This window comes from Plectropomus leopardus, chromosome 22, assembly GCF_026936395.1.
Source record: "Plectropomus leopardus strain MGB_pleo_1.0 chromosome 22, ASM2693639v1, whole genome shotgun sequence".
Taxonomy (NCBI): Eukaryota; Metazoa; Chordata; class Actinopteri; order Perciformes; family Serranidae; genus Plectropomus; species Plectropomus leopardus.
Window position 1 is genome coordinate 8,429,388 of NC_142197.1, and position 22,633 is coordinate 8,452,020.

At 38.4% G+C, this 22,633-nt stretch overlaps 3 protein-coding genes and 5 non-coding genes across 8 annotated transcripts; 5 read left to right on the forward strand and 3 right to left on the reverse strand.

The window, feature by feature from the left end:
- Positions 1 to 146: 146 nt before the first annotated feature.
- Positions 147 to 4,648, forward strand: mcat (malonyl CoA:ACP acyltransferase (mitochondrial)). Its single transcript, XM_042510943.2, has 5 exons — positions 147 to 738; positions 1,430 to 1,517; positions 1,616 to 1,833; positions 2,553 to 2,690; positions 3,677 to 4,648. Exons 1-5 carry the CDS (start codon positions 316 to 318, stop codon positions 3,953 to 3,955), a joined length of 1,146 nt encoding a protein of 381 aa, XP_042366877.2. The 5' UTR covers positions 147 to 315; the 3' UTR covers positions 3,956 to 4,648.
- bik (BCL2 interacting killer) lies at positions 4,124 to 8,187 on the reverse strand. The gene is made up of 6 exons (XM_042510944.2): positions 8,124 to 8,187; positions 8,007 to 8,035; positions 6,838 to 6,940; positions 6,448 to 6,600; positions 5,595 to 5,709; positions 4,124 to 5,386 (listed from the first exon to the last, which is right to left on the reverse strand). The coding sequence occupies exons 3-6, from the start codon at positions 6,930 to 6,932 to the stop codon at positions 5,276 to 5,278; spliced, it is 474 nt and encodes a 157-aa protein (XP_042366878.1). The 5' UTR covers positions 6,933 to 6,940; positions 8,007 to 8,035; positions 8,124 to 8,187; the 3' UTR covers positions 4,124 to 5,275.
- Positions 8,188 to 9,032: 845 nt separating this feature from the next.
- On the forward strand, positions 9,033 to 21,879 carry ttll1 (tubulin tyrosine ligase-like family, member 1). The gene is made up of 10 exons (XM_042511426.2): positions 9,033 to 9,500; positions 9,622 to 9,745; positions 10,962 to 11,170; positions 11,256 to 11,436; positions 11,753 to 11,890; positions 12,251 to 12,359; positions 13,081 to 13,224; positions 15,663 to 15,749; positions 17,313 to 17,476; positions 19,785 to 21,879. Exons 2-10 carry the CDS (start codon positions 9,633 to 9,635, stop codon positions 19,912 to 19,914), a joined length of 1,275 nt encoding a protein of 424 aa, XP_042367360.1. The 5' UTR covers positions 9,033 to 9,500; positions 9,622 to 9,632; the 3' UTR covers positions 19,915 to 21,879.
- trnay-gua (transfer RNA tyrosine (anticodon GUA)) lies at positions 14,010 to 14,096 on the forward strand. Its single transcript is given in 2 exon segments — positions 14,010 to 14,046; positions 14,061 to 14,096. It is a non-coding gene; the product is annotated as a tRNA-Tyr (tRNA).
- On the forward strand, positions 14,495 to 14,581 carry trnay-gua (transfer RNA tyrosine (anticodon GUA)). Its single transcript is given in 2 exon segments — positions 14,495 to 14,531; positions 14,546 to 14,581. It is a non-coding gene; the product is annotated as a tRNA-Tyr (tRNA).
- trnay-gua (transfer RNA tyrosine (anticodon GUA)) lies at positions 17,867 to 17,953 on the forward strand. Its single transcript is given in 2 exon segments — positions 17,867 to 17,903; positions 17,918 to 17,953. It is a non-coding gene; the product is annotated as a tRNA-Tyr (tRNA).
- On the reverse strand, positions 19,147 to 19,234 carry trnay-aua (transfer RNA tyrosine (anticodon AUA)). The gene is given in 2 exon segments: positions 19,147 to 19,182; positions 19,198 to 19,234. It is a non-coding gene; the product is annotated as a tRNA-Tyr (tRNA).
- Positions 19,482 to 19,569, reverse strand: trnay-gua (transfer RNA tyrosine (anticodon GUA)). Its single transcript is given in 2 exon segments — positions 19,482 to 19,517; positions 19,533 to 19,569. It is a non-coding gene; the product is annotated as a tRNA-Tyr (tRNA).
- Positions 21,880 to 22,633: the final 754 nt, after the last annotated feature.

The window sequence follows — 22,633 nt, forward strand, 5'->3', positions numbered from 1 at the left end:
ATAATAATAATAATAATAATAATAATAATAATAATAATAATAATAATAATAATAATAATAATAATAATGGTGTAAAATTATGACTATTGTATTGAGGGTGGCGCTGCTGCAGCCAAAAAAAAAAAAAAAAAAAGTAAATGACCCGGAAGCAAAATAAAATAAACCCGTGGTGACCTCAGTCAACATGGCGGCAGTCAACACCGTGTCATGCTGACCGTCAGACACATATTTTATTTTTTTCTGTCGGTGAATTGCAGTTTTTTCAGGCAGATTATGGGACTGTTTTAACCCGCGAAGACACCCTCAGGTGACGCCATGTTGACTTCGGTGGTTTTCAGGGTGCCATCAGTCTCCAGACGGAGGTTCAGGTCTCTGGTGTCTCTGAGGAGGACACTGTCCACCAACCAGCCCGGCTCTCCGGACGGAGCCCACCACCCTCCGCCCGAATACCTCGTCGCGGAGGAGCAGCAGCGGAGACCGAGGAAGAACCCCAGCGACGGCTCGGTGCTCCTGTTCCCCGGGCAGGGCAGCCAGTTTGTGGGCATGGGGAGAGGACTGTTGAAGTACCCCAACGTTAAAGACATGTTCCGGGTGGCCCAGAAGATCCTCGGGTACGACCTGCTGTCCCTGTGCCTGGAGGGACCCAAGGAGGAGCTGATGAAGACGGTTCACTGTCAGCCGGCGGTGTTCGTCACCTCCCTGGCTGCTGTGGAGAGGCTCAACCACGAAAACCCCCAGGTCAGATTAGGGACTGTTCTTAATTTATCAGAAGAGGGGGCTGACGGGAAGCCTCCCTGCGTGAAAATGCCTGACCTCCCTCCACTAAAAATTAGTTGTTAGATTTTTAAACTTACCTGTTTGGGTTTTTGGGGGGTTTTTTTGGCCAATATGTAAACGAGTAAAATGATTTTGATGAAATATCACTAATTTAAGCTCATATTTGGATATATTTTTTCCCTTAAAGCGTTCATCGACATATTCTGTCAGAAAATAGAAAATCTGACTATTATTTATTTATTTATTTTTAAATCGTAGGTAAAATAAATCCAAAAAAACATACAAATGTATGCGCCTCTCCCCTAAAAAAAACATAAATCCCTCACTCCTTATATGGCATCATATACATAAATATAAATATATATATGTATATGTATATATGTATGTATGTGTGTGTGTGTGCGCGTGTGTGTGTATATATATATATATTTAGAGACATAAGTTAACTTAAAGTATAATCTTAAAATCTGCAAATTAACTCGAAACTATAGTTAGATGAATGTGTTGAAGCGAAAAGTACAAAATTAACCTCTGAAATGTTGTGAAGTGGTGTAGCTGATGTAAGGAACTTACTGTGCTTATGGGAAGTTAAATTATTTACAGCAACAAATTTTTGTATTTTTTTGTTTAACCCTTACACTTCTGTCCACAGGCCATAGAGAGGTGTGTTGCTGCTGCAGGTTTCAGCGTCGGGGAATTTGCCGCCCTGGTTTTTTCTGGTGCCATGAACTATGCAGAAGGTAAACACGTCTCTGAAGTTGTTTATAACAAAGATGTTGCACAGTTCAAATTATTGTAAGTGTTAATTCATCCGTCATCCCTCCTCTGCGTCGTCTAGCTCTGTACGCGGTGAAGGTTCGTGCAGAGGCCATGCAGAAAGCGTCAGAGCTGCTTCCCAGTGGGATGCTGTCAGTCATCGGTAGACCTCAGGCTCAGTATAAATATGCCTGTGTGCAGGCTAAAGAGCACTGCAGGAGCCTGGGCATCGAGGAGCCCGTCTGCTCTGTGGCGAACTATCTGTTCCCTCATGGCAGGGTCATCGCAGGGCACCAAGAGGTATGGAGCATTATGACAGCTATGAATTTTTTCACTCAAAATACAGCTATAAACACGTAATCTGATCAAATATATGTGTTGCAATGTCACCAAAATTACCATTACCTCACACACAAAAGAAAATAATGAATAAATATTTGGATGACTAAAAATGACTAAAAAATAAACAGACTAATGGGAAAAAATGGAAAACAATAAAAATGACATTTCTGGCTGCGCCGTGTAATAGAAGATGAATTAATGTATGAACTGTCGAGAAAGCAGTCGAGATTTTTTGGTACAAAATTAGAGCCGATAGTTGTTTAGATTTTGTGGTGAGTCCTGTTGTTTCGTGTTTTAAATCTCTTAAGATTAAATAAAACAAAAATGATGAGCAGAAAAAAAGCCAAAAAAGCCAAAATAACCTGCTAATTATGATTGTTGGCAAGCAAACAGTTCTTGTTTTTTTAGATTTATTAGGTTTTATAAACATGCTGTAACAATATATAAAAATGGCTGAGAATAAAAAAAAAGAAAAAAGAACTTTTTTTTAAGCAAGTATTTTATCTCAAGTAATATTTTGACTCAACAACTTTCACTTGTATTGGAGTAATATTTGACCACGAGTATTTGTACTTTGACTCAAGTAGACGTATGTATTTTGTCCACCACTGACCACAGCTGATCGATGGAAGGATCTTTGATATCCTTCACATTTGTGTCCTGTGTTGTCCTCTCAGGCTCTGGACTTCCTGCAGCAAAACTCGAGACGTCTCCAGTTCGTGAGGACCAAACTTCTGCCGGTCAGCGGGGCTTTTCACACCGAGCTGATGGAGTCCGCTGTTGAACCCCTCAGAGACGTGCTCAGACAGGTGGAGGTCAGTCAATTTTTTTTCAGCCGCTTCATGTTTTTTTTTCGTTTTTTTTCCACAAAAAGCATACAGAGGACATATTCTTATAATCAACTAGCGTTCATATTTAACAGGGTTTTAGTATAATGATTTCCATTTTTATTGCTTATTTATTTCATTTCATTTTGATATGTTTGGAAATATATGTAACAGATCTGAAACAAATAATCAATTACCTGTCAACTGGAATATTAATTGCCAACTTATTTAATAACTGAATAATCTTTTGGAGTAATTATTTTAAGAAAAAAAGTAATAATTTTCTAATTCTGGTTTCTTCAATGATAATATTATTATATATTATTATAACATCAGTAAACTTAATATTTTAGGGTTAAGGACAAAACAAGACATTTAAGGAAGTCATCATGAGCTTTGATCAACATTTTGTCATTATTTTCTGACATTTTATAAACCAAACAACAAATCGCTTTTTGGTGAAAATAATTGACAGATATATCTATAAAATTCCCATAATGTAGACATATAGTAATTTTAAACTGTGCTGGTAAATCTATGGTCATGTCAATAATGCATTATAAGACATTCTTACATTATAGTGCAATGTGTTGTTACCTTGTTATCAAATTGTTTGTTTTTATATGGTGAACAATATTGAAATTATAATTAAAAAATATGAATGTATAATTTTTCCTTAAGGCACCTACTTTTGGAGGGACCACTCAAAAAATGTTTGGGCTTTTTCTGACATTTTATAGACAAAAAAATTAATTAATTAATTAATTGGAAAAAAAATGCAGACCACTTTTGTGCACTATGGGAAAGTAAAAAAAAAAAGTCTTATCCCCCTTTACTATTTATTAATTTCCTTCAAATATCACTTAATAATTTCTTACCTCAACCTTCGCCATTTTGCTCAGCTCTTGGAAAAGTAGCACACTTTGACCAATTTAGTACTTTTAATCTGAAATCTACACTTCTCTCACGTTCAGGTCCGTCGTCCCGAGATTAACGTGTACTCCAACGTGGATGGGAAGCGCTACATGAGCGAGAAACACGTGTGCAGTCAGCTGGTGAAGCAGCTGGTGTCACCGGTGAAGTGGGAGCAAAGTCTGCACGAGATCTACGAGAGGGCGCAGGGAATGAAGTTCCCTTACACCTACGAGGTCGGCCCCGGAAAGCAGCTCGGTGCCACGCTTCAAGTGTGCAACAGGAAGGCCTTCCAAACGTACTCACATGTGGAAGTCACCACTTATGAGGAGGACGAATAATGCAGATATGCAGAGGTCGAAAAAGGGCTTCGGTGCTCCTTTTGGTGCGGACACGACCAGCAAAGCCTTTTGAACCTGCGAGCTCCTGTGGTTGCCTCTTATGGTCTTGTATTTGTATTATTATGTAATTTAAAAAAAAATGTTTTTTTTTTAAATTAATGACAAAAGTTCTTTATTTTTGCGAATTTCATTTATTTGCATCACATGAAAGAGCAAACCTGAAACAGAAAGTCCAGCCTTCTTCATTTTATATTAAGCCCGGCTACATATCGTTTGTTAAAAATTTGGCCTCTTAAACCAGTAAGAAACTAATCTGGGTACAAAAGACTGCAGGCCAGCAACAGTCCAGTCATTGGTAACATGTTTTTTTACATTAATACAAATGTGAACCAACATGTCACTGCTACAATACGCTGGCCATCTCCCAGGGCAACACTGTAAAACCAATTTAAACAATTTTCTTATGCCTTCACAAATTTTACATTTTTTTTTTTTTTTACTTCTGTTTCATATAGTGTTTAGAGCCCCTAAAGTCCTGGAAGGTTTTTATGTTGTGCACGAAAGTTTTTATTACTTGTTCCCAAAAGTCAGTTAACTTGGGCAAAGATAATAACCCTAAATGGCAAGATAGAACCTGTAAGCAGAACATAACATGTTCCCACAAAATAAAAACTTTTTCCCACAAGATAATAACTAGTTCCCACAAGATAAGATAACAACTTTTGCAAAATAACTTGTTCCCACCATATGACTCGTTCCCATATGACAATAACTTGTTCCCTCAAGATAACAACTTCCACCGTTCCCACAAGATAATTAATTTGCGCACACAAGTTAACAACTTGTTCCCACAAAATAACTAGTTCCCACAAGATAGTTAACTTGTGCGCACAAGATAACAACTTGTTCCCACCAGATAACTCGTTCCCATAAGGCAATGACGTGTACCCTCAAGATAACAACTTCCACAGTTCCCACAATATAACTTCCACAAGAAAATAACTTGTTCCCACAAGATAATTAACTTGTGCACATAAGTTAACAACTTGTTCCCACAAAATAATAACTAGTTCCCACAAGATAATATATTGTTCCTACATGACACTTAAGTTTCCACAAGATAATAAGTTTTGCACACAAAATACAAAATATCACCTTTCGGGACTTTAGGGGCCGTGTCAACTTCAGTACATTATTAAAATAATATTTTAAAAAAGCAAACTTAACGTAAACTGCAGAAACAAATCAGTTAGCAAAAACTATCATTTTGAAAAAAATGTCAAATATAAAATGGCCTGAAAGACCTGCTCATGGCCTTTTTTAGGCTCTCCATTCCACCCACAGTGCACCGAAAATGGTCACTGCGGCCACCAGCGCCACCAGTGCTCTTCTGGTCCAGCCAGTGCAGGTCACTGGTTTCAAATTGGGCACCTGTAAAATTAACGAAAATACAAGTCAAATTTCTCTTTTGATCATGTAGCAGCAATTTTCAAAAAGAGAGATATACAGTGTCTCAGTTCTGAGTGAGTGTGCAATTCGAGAGACTTTTTGCATGCATATATATTATGATTTCTACCCAGCAGTAACAGTCAGAGGTCACTTGAGACACGGATATAATACAAGAGAGAATGAGTTTTACCCAGGCTGCCCAGGCCTCAGCTCTGAGGATCCCCTGCCCAGGTGCGGTGCTCGTTATCCAGGCCTTCACTGCAGCAGACAGGCCCTGGAAGCCCAGTAACTGGGTGTGGATATCCCTGCAGGAAAGCAACACCAGGTGAAAATGCCTTAACAACCAATAACATCACAGATGTAGAGAAAGGTGTTTTTTTTCCACGCCTCCACACTGGCAATAGATTCTTGTATACATGATATTCCTTGAGGGAATTTCTTCAAATTTGGCACAAACATCCACTTGCCCTCAATTATGAATTGATTAGATTTTAATGGTCATGCGTCAAAAGTCAAGGTCACTGTGACCTCATCTGTCTCAGTCTTGTGAACACGATATCTCAAGAAAAGCTCGAGGAAATTTTTCAAAGTTGGCACAAACGTCCACCTGAACTCAACGATGAATTGATTATATTATGGTGGTCAAAGGTCAAGGTCACTGTTACCTTGCATCCATCTCTTTCTCGTGAACGCAGTATCTCAAGAACACCTTGAGGGAATTTTTGCAAATTTAGGACAAACATCCGCTTTGACTCAAGACTGAATTTGTTAGAATTTTGTGGTCAAAGGTCACTGTGACCTCGCAAAATATGTTTTTGGCAATAACTCAAGAATTCATTTGCAAATTATGACAAATTTTCACACAAATGTCCACAAGAATAACATGTGGAAGCGATGATATTATCCACCAAAAAGGCCAAAGATCAACTGTACTGTGACATCATAATGTTCTCACAGACTTGATTTTAAACTTTTTCTGCAACTTGACTGGTTCACAGAGGCAAACAAGGTGGTAATTTAAGGGTTATTTTCTGATTTTATACCGATATATGGTCCTGGTCAGTGCCTGAGCGGGTCTCAACATGTGAAGAGGAGTTGGTAATCTGTGCCGCTGTCTGCTCGTCCACTCCCGGTCCAGCTGGTCTCCAATTACAGCCAAATGGCGCCCAAAGGTCCGTGCAGCCCTGTCATTAACCCTGAACGAGTGACCAGAGGTGACAAAGATGTTTGCAAGCAAGTCAAAGAAGAGTGTGATGAGAAGATTACACTATAATCAGTGCTTACTTTGCTTTTTTTTTTTTAGATTCTCCAAGTTAAGTGTCTTTTTAAATATTGTTTATCTTTGGTAAAATTGCATTTGTCTGTTGCCTGAGGCCCAGTGTGTGTGAGCTGTGTGTTGTTATGACTGGAGTGGGAAAAGGCCTGCACTGTACCTGAGGTTCACGTCAAACAGGGTGTCAGAGTCCACCTCACCAGGTCCAGCCTGGAGGGACACGGCACGACTTGGCTGTCTTGTTTGTTCAACCATGATGTTTTCTGAGAAGAGAAACGGGTAATATTCAGATCTGTCATATCAGCACAGGTGAGAGAAAGCTGCTCAAGCTCCATCAGCCATGCACGATAGATAATGGCTCCATGGTTTGAAAGTGTTTATCACTGCTTCAATCCAAACGTTCATAAAGAGGCTGTGTAAATACTGCGTCATGTGACCAGGATAGGCGGTGGCTGTGTTACTGGGGAGAAAATCCAGGTTGATAAAACAGGCTCTCCCAGCTTTGAAGAGATGACATCATCTGTTAGGTTAAGTCCAACGGTTGTAGCTCGCTTACTACAGTTTACCACAACAAAAGTGTGTTTAAGTCCCCTCTTGTGTGAACTCGTTAATGCAAGAAACTGTGCTTCTAATCTGCCTTTATTACAGGATTTATGACTTTTTATTTGTTCCACCAATCAGGTGTGTTCCCACCTACGCGCACCTGTCCTCAGACTAGTTCCTGTTGTGCCTGCATTCATGTGCCTTAATGCAAATGCACCATTTCCATAACTCAAATCAACCAAACTGCCTTTTTTAACTCAAGAAAAAAATAAAACACCATTGGCTCCAAATAATCTACCTATAGACTTTAGATATTTACTTGATAGTTTAAAAACTTTTAGTTATAAGGCTTTATCTTTACAGTGCCAATTCAATGTTAAGGTTTTCATGAAAATATAGGTATAAATGTGGGAAAGTTGACAATATAACCATAGTTTAGACTCCACAATAATACCCTGGGGACAGTTTTTGAGTATTAACCGTGTAGTAGCTTTTAGTCCTTTGCCATATTGTCATAACAAAGAGATGAAGTCATCCTTCTCACCCAAAGCAAACAAAGGTCGTTTTCAAGATCACACACACTGGATTACACATTAAGCAAATATGAATTCATTTTGACTATGACTAACTGACTAACTGACTAACTATGACTAACTGCATTTACAAATCACTAATATATTATGTCATGTTGGGATAGTATCATGTTTATTTCAAAAGGATCTCGGGCAGTAAAACAGGTGCATGCACAATAAAAGAAATAAAAGAAAAAGACGAAAGTAAACCTACCGTTTGTGTAGATTAAAGTGGACGCCGCCCTGTAATAAATATAAAGACATTATTGTGTAAATGTTGTGGAAGTGATAAAATAAAGAAATATTCGTTAGATGATTTTGCTGTACTTACAGCAGCGTCCTTTAATCTCGTCGCTCTCAGGTAACTGCCGCAGAAATGACTGGCCACGCCTTTACCTGCTGCTACACAGAGGGAGCACAAGGGGGCGCTAATGACTATATAAAACATCTTGTATGCAAAGGAAATATATTTATTATAGTATTACACATCACACATAAGTTATACTGTGTAATATGTTATGTCAGTATATAAAAAGCTATAAGAGAAGTGAACATTTTTAAACGACAACTGAAAACCTATTGATTTAATCTGGCTTTTTATTGATGTAATTCTTGTATTTATTTGTTTATTTAGTAATTTTTCTTATTTATTTATTTACTTTTTTTTTTACAGGTCTATCTTTTTACTTTAACTTTTATATTTTAGTAATCGTAGCCTGCCTTTTGATAGTCTAATCTTTTTTTGCACTGCATTTTTTTTTAAAATAGTGAAGCACTTTGAGCTGAATTACTTGTATGAAAAATGCTCTATAAATAAAGGCTATTATTGTTATTATTATCGTTTTTATCAGAATATAATGGAATGTAAATGTAATAATAATAATAATAATAATAATAATAATAATAACCTTTAATAATTATAATTATTTGGGTTAATTTGGATGATTTCAATAACATTCAATAATAATAATAATAATAATAACAACAATAATAATAATAATAATAATAATAATAATAATAATAATAATAATAATAAATATTATAATAATCAATATTCTGCGAGAATTTGACAGTATGTAATACTTCATGTATATTATGCATGTGTGTATAAATATATAAATATATATAACGTGGTAAACTCCACATACAGTTCAACCATAGACTCCAACACTGGCCTCTGCTGGTAAAATGACGTAATGACGTCCTGCATGACATCATTGCGTCCTCCGTTGCTAGGTTATTCCCCCGGAAGGACCAAGCCCTTAACGACGTAGTTTAACAGTTTTGAGACATTTCTTGCTCTTAAACTCGCTTGAAATTGCAATTAAGTCGCATTAAATGCTTGTTATTGTTATATTTTATTACATTTCAATAACTAAGGCTTTTATTGTGAAGAGCAGCAGTGGGCGTTTCGTCACTGTGTCCAGCTTCACGTCGCCGGGATCAATAAATGTAGCCTGTTAGCAGTAAAACCGCGAACATGGAGGCAGGTATTTGCTGTTAGCCGGAGCTGTTAGTGATGCTGACAAACTGTGGCCGCGTTTCGCTATGAGTTAAACCAGCCAACGACAGTGTGGTGAGATTGCATCAGTGCCTGGGTGATGTCCGCCCAGCCGCCTCTGCAGCACTCCTGGGAGGATCCGGCAGCCTGCTAACAGCCCGGCTAGCTGATGCTGATGACTGGCTGTTTCCTGACATTGATTTGCAGGTAGGTGACTGCCTTGGTGCACGGTAGCTGAATGCATTTCACCCCTTTTTGTCTGTGCATTGTATTTTTTTTAGTGCTTTTTGTTTAATGTGTTTACCTGTTGTTTTGTGCTCCACCCCAGAGGGAGGCACCATGGCCGGTAAGGTGAAGTGGGTGACAGATATCGAGAAATCAGTGCTCATCAACAACTTTGAGAAGAGGGAATGGGTTCAAGTCACAGAAAACGACGACTGGAATTTCTACTGGTAGGTTTGCACCTTTTTAACCTGACACCTAATTCTTTAGTCTTTGGACAGTGTATTCCGTATGCACCAAATATAGGTAGTTGTGGAAGTAAGAAAAATTAAATAAAATTTGCAGGAAGCTGTAGGAACCCTAATCTAAAGGGTAACCAGTGACTAGAGCTGTCAAATACATTTATTGGGCTAAAATGTACAATATTTCCCTCTGAAGTGTTGTGGAAGTAGACAGTGACATGAGATTTAAAAACTCAAATGAAATAAAAATATCTCAAATTTGCATCTGAGTACAGTACTTGAGTAAATTAAAATAGTTGCACTCCAGCACTGCTGAAATATTGTACATTAGAAATATAAAGTACCAATCTCCTGGTACTCAATATACTATGTTCTCTGCAACTTTCAACAGCTGTATATACAGTGCATGTTGATCCTTTTCACAATCATCATCATTCATGCTTTTATTTCCTCGTGATTGGATTGCTGCAATGGTCTTTTAACAGGTATAAATCAGATGTCAGTTCATGTACTCCAAATTGTGCAAAATGCAGCAGCAGGACTTTTAACTAAAATCAATAAAGTGGAACACATTACTTCAGGTTTAATAAATTTACACTTGCTGCCGATTTGTTTTAGGATTGATTTTAAGATTTTACTTATTACTTTTAAAGTCCTTCATGGCCTTGCCCCAGAAAATATATCTGTACTGCTGTCCCGATACCAACCAGCCCGCAACCTGAGATCCTCAGACAGGAACCGGCTGACTGTTCCCACCTCATGCTTAAAGACTAAAGGCGACAGAGCGTTTGCTGTTGGGCTCCTCGGTTGTGGAAAGATCTGCCTGAGGAACTCGGCTTTCTGCATCACTATCCTCTGTTAAATTACTTTTGAAGACTTATTTTAATCGAAAGGCATTCCTATAATTTCTCTTTAAAGGATTATTCTATTATTATACTGCAATTTACTCCTGGAATTGCGTTTAAGCTTGCACTGCTGTTTTGATTTTTAATTCAACCATTGTTTTTAAATTTTACTTTTGTGTTGTATGTTTCCTGTGCATTGTTTTAATTTTTTAATTTTTTAGTGTAAAGGACTTTGTAACGTTAATTTTGATAAGTGCTATATAAATAAACTTTATTATTATTATTAATATTTCATCACCAAGTTCATTTCTAGGCTTTCCAGATCACCATAATGCAGATTTATTTGTGCCCACATGTAGGATGAGCATCCAGACCATCAGAACTGTGTTCAGCGTGGACACTGGCTACCGCCTGTCAGATGAGCAGATGGTTAACCACTTCCCAAACCACTACGAGCTGACCAGGAAGGACCTGATGATCAAGAACATCAAACGCTACCGCAAGGAGCTGGAGAAGGAGAGCAGTCCGTTGGCAGAGAAGGACGAAAACGGGAAATACATATATTTAGGTATCCATTAGAGAAAGAAATGTGCATTATCTGTCCTGCAAAACACAGCGAATATGTTTAACTATTTGCTCTGCGCTTGGTGCAGATTTCGTCCCTGTGACGTTCATGCTGCCCGCCGATTATAACCTGTTTGTGGAGGAGTTCCGCAAGAACCCGTCCAGCACTTGGATCATGAAGCCCTGCGGGAAGGCTCAGGGCAAAGGCATCTTCCTCATCAACAAACTGTCCCAGATCAAAAAGTGGTCCAGAGACAGCCGCACCTCCACGTGAGTTACCCATGACATCACTGTAACACTTCTTGTGAGCTTACTCTTTTTACATAGATTTGCATGGTGCTCTATATTCTTTTTCATTCAGTAAAAATAAACCAAACCTGTTTTATTCCTATTCTCAGCTCAGTTAGTGAAGAAGAGTGTACTCATAAGTTCTCAGTAGTGACATTTTGAATGTAATTGCGCACAACAACCTATATAATGTACTCTATGAACATTTGATTCTCAGAAAACACATCCAAAACTGATAATCATTTTCATCAGACAGTTGTGATTTGCTAATGTTTGGCTTCTTTTTTTTCGTCCTCAGGTTCGTAGCAGCATCAAGCGGCAAGGAGGCGTACGTCATCTCCCTGTACATCGACAATCCTCTGCTGATAGGAGGGAAGAAGTTTGACCTGCGTCTCTACGTTCTGGTGACAACATATCGGCCTCTGAAATGCTACATGTAAGCCGAGAATATACATAAGTCTCTAAATGTTGGATAATACCAGCAGCAGTTAGCAGTAATAAATAATCTACATTTAACAGGAGACAACAGGTTTGTTCTAGCATTTTAAAATAGTCAAACCATCACAACAGTTTTGTCATGTTTGATTCCCTCAGTGGAAATTTTGATTAGTGAAAACCTTTTATGTAGCCTTTATTACTTTAAGTATTTTCTGGTATTGAACTTTTGAGTCTAGATCTGCAATAGAGAAGTTGTCTGGTTGATGGATGGAAAATGAATCCAGTTATAATTCGGATTTTGATGCTTTAATTGTTAATTACAGCGACGACTGAACCCTCTCTGTGGTTCCATCCTCAGGTACAAGCTCGGCTTCTGCAGGTTCTGCACAGTCAAGTACACTCCGAGCACCAGTGAGCTGGACAACATGTTTGTTCACCTCACCAACGTGGCCATCCAAAAACACGGGGTAAGTCTGCATCTCGTCTGTTATGACATGTAAGGATTATTATTAGAACTTAGTGTTTTAAAGGGGTATTCCACCAATTCAGTATTCACTGAGTTCAACAGATCCTTATAAAGTCTTAAAAGATATTAACCTAAAAATAAGGCCTTTATTGGTATTAAAATGTCTTATTTTAGTCTTTCAGAAATCTTAAATATGCTATGATTTGAGAAGTCTTTTTTAGGATTTTTCTTTTAGGTAATGCATTGTAAAATTAACTGCCCTTGTACCATGGACAAATTCAACAAAAATTGGCTTTTTAATCAATGCATAGTATGGATCAAGCTCCAAATTTGTACCCTCTATTTACCATTATGCAACTCATTGCCACTCCCTAAATGGTAGTCCTCATATTTCCAAGTCCATGTCCCAAATTTGTGACACAGCTTTCTATAAAAAAATGTACTTCAAAGCCCCAGGTGACATTATTTCTTATTTCTTTCTTTCTTATTTTTCAATAGGTGAAACTGTTGGACTGCCCCTTTAAATTAAAGCAGGAATTATTTTTAAGTGTCCGTTTAGCTATATTTATTGTTTCACAAAATGATAAAACTTCCAAAGACGCTGTCGATGAATTGCAGATCATGATGCACTAAATTTTTGCAACAGAGCTCAACAGAACAAAACAAACCCCCAAAACCACAAGAATTTCAATATCTAGTCACACTGTGTGCCTTTAATGCAGGATGACTACAACCACGTCCATGGAGGCAAGTGGACAGTCAGTAACCTCCGTTTGTACCTAGAGAGCACCAGAGGGAAGGAGGTGACCAGCCGACTGTTTGACCAGATCCACTGGATCGTGGTGCAGTCTCTGAAGGCCGTGGCTGTAAGTGGACATCAAGTCTTTTTTACCTAAAAATAAAATTCTAAAATATGTGACCATTACTTATTACTCAGTAGTTTATAAAATGTTGGGTTTTTTAAACAAAAAAAATCAACTAAGGATGATTAATAACCAGTAAATCCATTAAATACAGACCATCTGAATAGAGAATTTCCAGTTTTTGTGAACCTTTGATAGCTCAGTTGGTAGTGCGGAGTAGTATAGTGGATTTGTCAGCCATCCTTAGGTCGCTGGTTCAAATGTGGAGTGACTTTTAAGAGTTAATACTCATAGTCCACAGTTAAACATGCACAGCAGCAGTTAAAAATCACATATATTATATATATTTATACAGTATGAATATCTTTTTATGATAATAAACTGTAAGTTCAGAAGATAGTCATTCTTGATGCTTAATTCACAAAATTGAACATGTTGTGAGAGAGGCTGTCTGACCCTCAATAGTGAGGGTGGTGTGTTCTTTAGCGGCTTGTGTACACAGTAAGTCTCTGAGCCTGTTTACACCGGGTACTAACATGCGTCACTGGTGATCGGATCACAAGAGGAAACCTCTGCGTCTGTCCGTTCATACTCGGCATTAGAATGCGTCTCCACATGCATCTTGTCCTGGGATCTCACTTCCTCGCTCTGTTGGCAAACGAACACATCAATCATTCCCGTTTTCAGAAGCTGAACACCCAGGACGACTGTTAACACCAGATGTGAACAGGGCCAGTGTGACAGCAGCTCAGGCATGCGGCAGCTGCATGTTCACATGTTGCAACACACCTTCGATAGCTCAGTTGGTAGAGCGGAGGACTGTAGTGGATTTCCCAGGTATCCTTAGGTCGCTGGTTCAAATCCGGCTCGAAGGAGTGACTTTTAAGAGTCAAAAGTACACAGTTGACTGTAAACCAGAGGTCCATAAGATGGTCAATCTCAGAACTCCATTCACAAAAATCAACATGCTGTGAGAAAAGTCACCTGACAGCAGTTGTCTTATTCTGAGCACAGTATTGAGGATGGTGTGTTCTTTAGAGCCGTGTGTTCACAGTAAGTCTGTGGGCCTCTTTAGCATCAGAATGCGTTTCCACATGCGTCTGGAGTGACCACTTGGGATCTGATCTCACTTCCCCACTCTACATGCAAATAAACACATCACTCCTTTCTGTTTTACAAAGCTGAGCACTTAGGACATTAATACCAGGTGTAAAGAGGGCCTATGTGAAAGCAGCTCTGGGATGTGCCACCTGCATGTTCACCCTTTAACATCCCTTCGATAGCTCAGTTGGTAGAGCGGAGGACTGTAGTGGTTGCATCAGGTATCCTTAGGTCGCTGGTTCAAATCCGGCTCGAAGGAGTAACTTTTAAGAGTTAAAACTCGTAGTCCATACATACATACTGTACAAAAGCAGTTAACAGCTAGATTTGAACTTTAGGGCGAAGAACTGTCAAAGTTAAATCAGATATCACACACACCAAACCGACAACAAAGAAGTAGCAGCGATGAAAGCTGATTGTTGCATTGCCTCACATGTTTCAGCCAAGATTTTGCACTTGAATCCACCGCACACAGCAAAAACTAGAACAGCAGATGCTCGATGGGTTGTCAGGGCCCTTAGGTTGCTTTTTCAACTCTGGGTCGCAGGAGTGATTTTTAAGCGATTTAACCCATAGTTTACCCATGATTAAAGTTGTTAGTTCAGATTCACACGATAAAATAAAAACACTAACAGATTGAGGCAGTGGTAGACCAGCAGATTTTTTTTATATACTCACACTGTTATTAAACATCGACCCTTATAATTTCAATTAATCCAGAATTGTTTCAGTTTTTGGATTCTTCGTTCACTGTGGAGGAATGGTAGAAAGTTCTCTTCACAAATTCAGCCTAACACAGGATGAGTTATTGATATACAAATGATCATCTGCAGTGTAAAGTATTTCTTTAAGTTAATTAAATTAGTAAATGTACATTATTTATAGTCAACCACAGCTCATTGACCATTTACATCTCTAGTGCTGCAGACACATACAGTACAAAAACCATGATCCCACACATGCTGATCCCTCCGGTTGTTGTGTTTTTTCCTTGTGCCTTTTAGGCTGTTTTTGGTAATTAGTGTTTTCAGCAGAGCAGCACAGTCATACACACAGCTGTAAAACAAACAACCCTGAAATTCTGTGATTTCTTTTTTTATTTTAGCACAACAGTGCACTCAGGTTCATGCACACTTCCCTTGTCTGATCTGACTCACTTCCCCTCAGGCCACAACACACAGGCTACTCTGTGTACTGCTAGTTATGTCCACTGGTGTATTTGGATGTTACTAACATTTCCCTGATGACTCATTCTGTATTGCATCAATATGACGCAACATATCACAATCAATGTAAGTTGAGTCCTCCTCCTAATTCCATCTGTCCGCTCTCCCTCCCAGCCTGTGATGAACAATGACAAGCACTGTTTTGAGTGTTACGGGTATGACATCATTATCGATGACAAGCTCAAGCCATGGCTTATCGAGGTGAGTAATTTAGGAATTATTTCATGCATACACTCTCCCAAACACACAAAAAGGGCTTTAATTGACTATTATTACCACCTGCTCTGTAAAAAAATATTGTTAATCTTTGCCTTGTTTTTGTTGCGTATTTTGCAGAGCCCAAAGATATTTAACGTGCTTACACACTGACTCCGCGTTCCTTTCCACAAGTGATAAGCAACTTTAAAAGCCCTTGAGGTTGTGTGTTTTGTGTTTGAACGTGTGCCTTTCTGTATTCACATGTGTGCTGAAGGTGTGTCTTTAACCCATTTATTCCAGCTGAAAAACACTGCTGTTTTCAAACTGAGTATGTACCAAGAAACACAGGCTGATACAGGCTATTTGCTGGCAAGTCTTAAACTCGAAACAGAACGCCGCTGTCATGATTCTGTTATGTTTTTTGCATTTTGCATGTCATGTGGCTGTCATATTTCACTGTACTCATTCTGACAGCCGTGCAATGAGTTGCTGGGTTTCCAGGCTAGGTCTGAACTATTTCTGTTGAATAGACACCAATCTGATCTATTTTGAGCAACATGAAAGTGGTTGTAGGACATAAAGGATCCTCATGAGGGACTTCAAAAATGTGTGCCACAAACCGAGTCAAGATTGCTTTTCATTTGTTCGTTATTCCTGCAAGTAATCCTGCAGGCAGTCAGTTTTCATTAGCAGGTGATGCATAAAAAGAGATGAGAAGCTAAACTATTTTTTTGTTTGTGCCATCTATTCAAGGAATTCATTTGTTGATATCAAATTAGCTGCTTCATCTTTCCCTGGGCACTCTCTTTAAATGTATGTCTATAAGTATGGACTATAAAAAATGAGTATCAATAAATAGATAATGTATGAATAAATAGAGATGTAAATAAATCTATAAATAAAAACAGGAATCAAAAAAATGTGAAAATAAATTAATGTTAAATGAATACAGTAATGAATAAATCAATATTAATATAAATAAATATTTGTAAACATAAATATGAGAATAAATAAAAAATGTTAAGTAAATATATGTATAAATAAAAACAGGGAAAAAAATGTATACAAGTATAAATAAATAAGAAAATTGTATACATAAATACAGGAATATGTAAGTGCTTAAATAATTCTAGAATACTTAAATGCTGACATAAATGTATAAAATATAAATAAAAACTGTTTAAATAAATATGGAAATAAATAGATCAATGCATTCTGCTTTAGAGTGAAGACCTCCTACCTCATTAACATACAGACAAATAAATAACTAATTATCAACTTTTTTTTCCATGTTTACTTTCTACGTTCAGTTATTATTTTATTTATTTCATTTTTTATTTCTTAATACTTACAACATTTTTTTGTCCTCCATGTATGAGCACAGCTGTTACAGCAGAATTTCCTGTCTGATAAGAGCTTCTATAATGGGGAGAGGAGGAAATGAAACAATGTGCTCATGCCTGTTTGGATCCTACTTTACATTATTACGCTCTGCTTGTCTCTATGTGTTTTGGTGCATAACATCATTCTGTGTAAATGTCAGTTCATTGTCTGTGTCATTCTCAGGTCAACGCTTCTCCCTCGCTGACCTCCAGCACAGCCAACGACCGCATCCTAAAGTACAACCTCATCAACGACACCCTCAACATTGTCACGCCTAACGGGGACATCCCAGACTGCCGTTGGAATCGCAGCCCACCCCGAGAGGCCCTGGGCAACTACCAAGTCCTGTGAGTGACGTTAAAATCTACAAACTCAGCATCTTCTGACAGAGGAGGAGGGTCACACAGCTGCTAAAAATATCAGCCAAACATGAAAGTTTCACCTCTACAGTTACTGGACTCTAGATGTTTTCTATTTTTAGCCCGTTTACACACTTTCAAAAGCTCATTTGGTAGAGCGGAGGACTGTAGTGTAAAGTACCAGACATCCTTAGGTCGCTAGTTCAAATCGGCTCGAAGTAGTGACTTTTAACTATGTATTGTGCAATAACACCTGAAACACGGACGAACTGTCACTGTACGCGGTGCTGAGATGGCTTATGGTTCCATGCTCTTAGTTGTTTGGTCAATATATAGTACAGCAATTTTTCTATTTTTGAAAATAAAGAACTGGTACCACCTTCGATAGCTCAGTTGGTAGAGCGGAGGACTGTAGTGGTTAAAACAGACATCCTTAGGTCGCTGGTTCAAATCCGGCTCGAAGGAGTGACTTTTAAGGGAATAAATTCCAAAATTGAATATGCCATGTAATAGCTGTTAAATCCATTGGAAATGTTCTATCTATAAGTACTCTTCAAAGTATTGGAGACAGAAACAGGGAACAGCACAGCACGCCGCTGTTACTAGTTAACCAGAACTCGTTACATAGTCAACGTACTAAATGTCTGACGGCATTTCAAAAGACATTCTTTTATGCAAAAGTTAATGTCATGTTATTGTTCATGAGGTTACAACAATAAGTGATAAACAGCTGGTAAATACACTAGCTAAAAGTCCTCCTACATAAAACTATTGGTGTACAAACTGTTCAACATCTGCTCAGCACGATATGGATCACTTTAACCCTTACACACTTAGGCCTAGTCTACACATACACTGGTATTTTTCAGAAATGCGTATTTTCCACCTTCAGTTACAAAAAAAATTCCCGTCCACACCAACAGTATTTCAAAAAAATCTCCATCCACATCAAAATACAAATGCAAGTCAAGTGCATGCCAAAGCAACAGGTGGCATATACTGTTAGGCCACGTTTGCCAATCAGAAGCCTGAGGTACTTACCGGAAAACACACAAAAAAACAACAACAACAACAATGAAACGCAGGGGAGACGGAGGTGAAGTTACACACACTGCCGTGTTTTTGAATGTTTTGAAAGTGCTTGAATAACTTTTGATCAAATTGTGGTCTCTCTGTCTTCACATGCAAAGATTCTGCGTGCTTGCGAGTCATGTTCATGCTTGTGTCAATAATAGCTGGAGACCTCGCTGTCAACAGACTTCAACACGTCTCCCACCACATGGGGCAAAACAATGGATGGCTACGCAATATTTTGTCCGACTCGTGGTAATTTTGGTAATCTATTGAGCGTTAGTGCTGTCATCGAAACAACCACCATGTTCTGCATTCATGACGAAGTGTTTGTAGGTGACGAATCAGAAGGCAGTAGTGTTTAGATTAAAAAAAAATAAAAGAAGTCAAACATGTCTCACACCACCTCAACAGGTGGTTTATGTGAACAAATTTCACTTTTGATCAGATCACCCAAAATGTATTTTAATACCGCTTACTACTTAGTGTACACGTCATACACAGTACGAAAGTTATAATCTAGGTTTGTATGACTCTTGTACAGTATGTACAACAGTGGATTATGGGATTAAACTCTTAAAATCTACTCCTTCAAGCCAGATTTGAACCAGCAACCTAAGGATGTCTGTTATTTCCTACTATAGTCCTCCACTCTACCAACTGAGCTATTGAAGGGAGAACATATGGATCACAATGTACATATATGAACGGTCAAATATTCACTTTTTTCGTCAAATTAGATAGATACCTTTTGTATATATCTGCTGCTTAGCCACTCGTTAAATACCAACATGTGAAACTTCACAGAGTTTCTATGAATAAGGTCACAAACTGAGGTACTCGCATTCCTAACTAGTTACAGCATAGCAGTGAGTCAGTGTCCTTGTAGTGAGTGCTATTGAGCAACACTAATAAAAGTCACTCCTTCGAGCCGGATTTGAACCAGCGACCTAAGGATGCCTGGTATTTTCCACTACAGTCCTCCGCTCTACCAACTGAGCTATCGAAGGGACACTGTGTTGAGTCCACAGAGAGCTGCGGGAGTCTGTTCAAACACAATGGTGAGGGTGAGGTGGGCTCAGTGTTTCGCGGTGAGGCATTGTTTGAATAAAACACCTTGTTTACATAATCCATAGCTCATGAAAAGGCAAAGAGCAGGAGAAACCAGAGTCCCCTCATATGCGTTTCCTCACTGCGTTATTCCTCCGTATCTGTGTTTCACCAGGTACGACGAGGAGCAGGCGCAGAGCGAGAACGCCGAGCGTGACCTGCGGAGCCGCTCGGGTCAATCCCTAGGGTCGAAGGGCACCAAGGGGAGTGCAGGCGTTCGACCCGTTGCCGCCACCTGGAAGTGAGGTGATATTTGTTAACTCTGAATGACTTCCTGTACGTTATAGCAGGGTCCAGTAGAGGGACACGGGATTAAAAAAAAAGACTTTTTTGTAGCCCAACTATTCGCTCCCTGTCTCCACTTTTCACCGACTGAGCTGTCAGGAGGCAACAATGCCTGTCTGGAGGGGAGGAAAATCAACAATGTGGTCGTATTTGGAGAGTTTAAAAGCCGGAGTTTAAAGGCCGGAGTTTGTTGGCGTTTGTATGAATGAGTAACTAATAATGACGACATTATGTTTGCCATGGTATGTTGGTGGGGTCAATGTGTCAGCGACAGAGAAACAGCAGCTCCCGCCTCAGACGAAGCTCCCTGTAAAGATAAAGCAAAAAGATAACTTAATGACAGGAAGAAAAAAAGTGGATGATTCAAAAAGAAGATTCCTCTCCACCGATGGAAGCTGCAGGTGGTAAAACGGCAACAAGACAAACGAAAAGAACGTGAGATTAAAATCCAATGTGAAGAAAGAGGATTGCAACAACCTGAACTATGCATGATTACCGAGTCCCGACACTTTAACTTGAGCCACCGCACAGGCGATAAAAAGGAGCTCTGTGAGATCAAGTGGTTTGGAAAATAAGGGATGAAGAATCCATAAAAGGGTATAAAGATATAATATACTGAGAGTTAACAGTACGAGATGTGTATAAACCCCAAGATGGACTTTAATAATGTTTTTTATAGGTTTATTATCAGTATGCATTTACAGGGTGGGTGTCATTAAGATTGTATTCCGTGCTTAACCCTATTGCACTTTATTTTTGCTTGAATATTAAATAGATATGTTGCATTATAAGTTGTCATATCTGCTGCACATCTAAAATGTTAATATATGTCGGGGAATGTATGCATTCTTAGCTGTCAGCTGTTTATGTCCTGCATCTACTGCAATATTGAAACATGACGGAAAACATTCACCTTTTTCATACACATAATATTATTGTTATTAGTATTATTATTAGTATTATTTTCAGTATTATACATTGTGGTATTTTAGAACAAAATTTCTGATGAAAAAGCTTTTAGAGCCTTTTGGAAAGAATGTATCATTTAAAGGGAGTGTTCACCCCAAAATCAAAAATACATATTTTCCCTCTTACCTTTAGTAAATAGCGGGGCTGGACTCGAAAATTTGGCTGTTTGAATATTTGTTAATTGGGTCGGTACAATGTTTTCGATTTAGGCATTCAGATATTCTTCTTTTTTTTTAATTTGCAGAGGGAGAAATCCATTTTGATTTTTGTGAGAAAAAATTGAATATATCAGAGATGTAACATTTGTTGGAGATGGTTTGCTTCGCTCGTGTTTCACAGGACTTTGTCAGGTTATTATGAGTAGTTTGTAGGTCGATAATAATTTTTCCATGACAAGAGAAAAAGCCCTAGTTTATAGTTCCAACATGAAACTGTTCACAATAAGTTTTGTGGATAATCTTGAGTAACTGGTTAATGATTTCTGGAAAGACACATTGTTGATGAGTTTATCAAATGTAGTTTTTTGATGCTTTTGGCACCACAAGCCGAGTGCCATTTAGTTCCATTATATTAGAGAAAAGGCAGACATCTCTGCGGCCAATATCTCCAACATTTAGAGACTCACACCAAAACAATATAGATTATTAAATAGCACTATAGATACGAAGAAAAATATGTAGTTTTGATTTTAGGGTGAACTGTCCCTTTAAGTCATTATTAGGGGTATTTTAAAGAAAAGAGCGGGGTTATTTAAAAACCTGTTTGATTCAGTTTTTATCAGTGTGCTCACCAATCAATCCAGAAACAGCCTAAAGTCCTTTTTTAAGATTATCACTGCAATCCCTTTATTTACTCCAAAAAATCTTGTGTCAATGGACGAAAGAAAGGCTGTGAAAGGGTTCTAGATGAAACATTTCTTTAATCAAAATGTGATTAAATCAAGCTGTTGATGTTGACTCTGTTATAGAAATCCATTTGGTGCTTTTTGAAATGAAATTGCTGATTCTTAGTGATGGAAAAATTCTCTTCTGATTATGTAACAAGCTTCTTTATCTACTTTCTTTGCATCATAAAGGTAAAATTAAACCAGTTTAAATAGTTTCTCGTCACCTCGCTGTGGTAAGGGGCCCTAAAGCCTTTGATGAATCTAATCTGTCTGTTTAGAGTAATCAGAGGTCAATCCTTTAAAAGCCAAATGACCTTTATGTGCTTGCTGTTACATGCAGCAAATTAAGCCTCTGCATGGTCCTTGACCTTGAAAGTCTGACATTCCTCCACCTCCACCTTGTTGTTTCCTCCTGAAGTTGGTTACGACACACAGAATGCCAGGTGTGTAAACCATAGACGTGATGGCGTGTGGTTGTTTGGCAGGAAGACGTACACATCCTCCTTTGCTAGAGACTAAATTTACTGAAATGAACTCAGCTCTGAGACGTGTCCGGTGTCAAATTAGGAACTTGTTTTCTTTGTTGTGGTTATAAACTGTGCAGCTTATGTTGTGTACATCCAGTTTTTAGCAGTAATGATATCTCTCTCTATGAGTAATGCATCATTTCCTTTTAGTTCTTATCTCTCTTTGAATAAAATATCCATATTGGTGCTGCCTTGACAATACAAATGTTCATTTTAAAGTGGGAAAATATGTCATTTAATTTAGGTGAAGTGGGCCTTTAAAAGTTTACAGAATTTTACAGAAATGTGTTGATTTAC

Bases quoted from the DNA above. Each gene is read 5' to 3' on its own strand.
- mcat (XM_042510943.2), top strand. From the start codon at position 316: ATGTTGACTTCGGTGGTTTTCAGGGTGCCATCAGTCTCCAGACGGAGG. The intron at 739-1,429 runs GTCAGATTAGGG...TTCTGTCCACAG, and splicing joins TCAACCACGAAAACCCCCAG to GCCATAGAGAGGTGTGTTGC. The intron at 1,834-2,552 runs GTATGGAGCATT...TTGTCCTCTCAG, and splicing joins TCATCGCAGGGCACCAAGAG to GCTCTGGACTTCCTGCAGCA.
- bik (XM_042510944.2), bottom strand. From the start codon at position 6,932: ATGGTTGAACAAACAAGACAGCCAAGTCGTGCCGTGTCCCTCCAGGCT. The intron at 6,601-6,837 runs GTACAGTGCAGG...TCACTCGTTCAG, and splicing joins CTGTTTGACGTGAACCTCAG to GGTTAATGACAGGGCTGCAC. The intron at 5,387-5,594 runs GTAAAACTCATT...TTAATTTTACAG, and splicing joins CTGAGGCCTGGGCAGCCTGG to GTGCCCAATTTGAAACCAGT.
- ttll1 (XM_042511426.2), top strand. From the start codon at position 9,633: ATGGCCGGTAAGGTGAAGTGGGTGACAGATATCGAGAAATCAGTGCTC. The intron at 13,225-15,662 runs GTAAGTGGACAT...TCTCCCTCCCAG, and splicing joins AGTCTCTGAAGGCCGTGGCT to CCTGTGATGAACAATGACAA. The intron at 15,750-17,312 runs GTGAGTAATTTA...TGTCATTCTCAG, and splicing joins TCAAGCCATGGCTTATCGAG to GTCAACGCTTCTCCCTCGCT.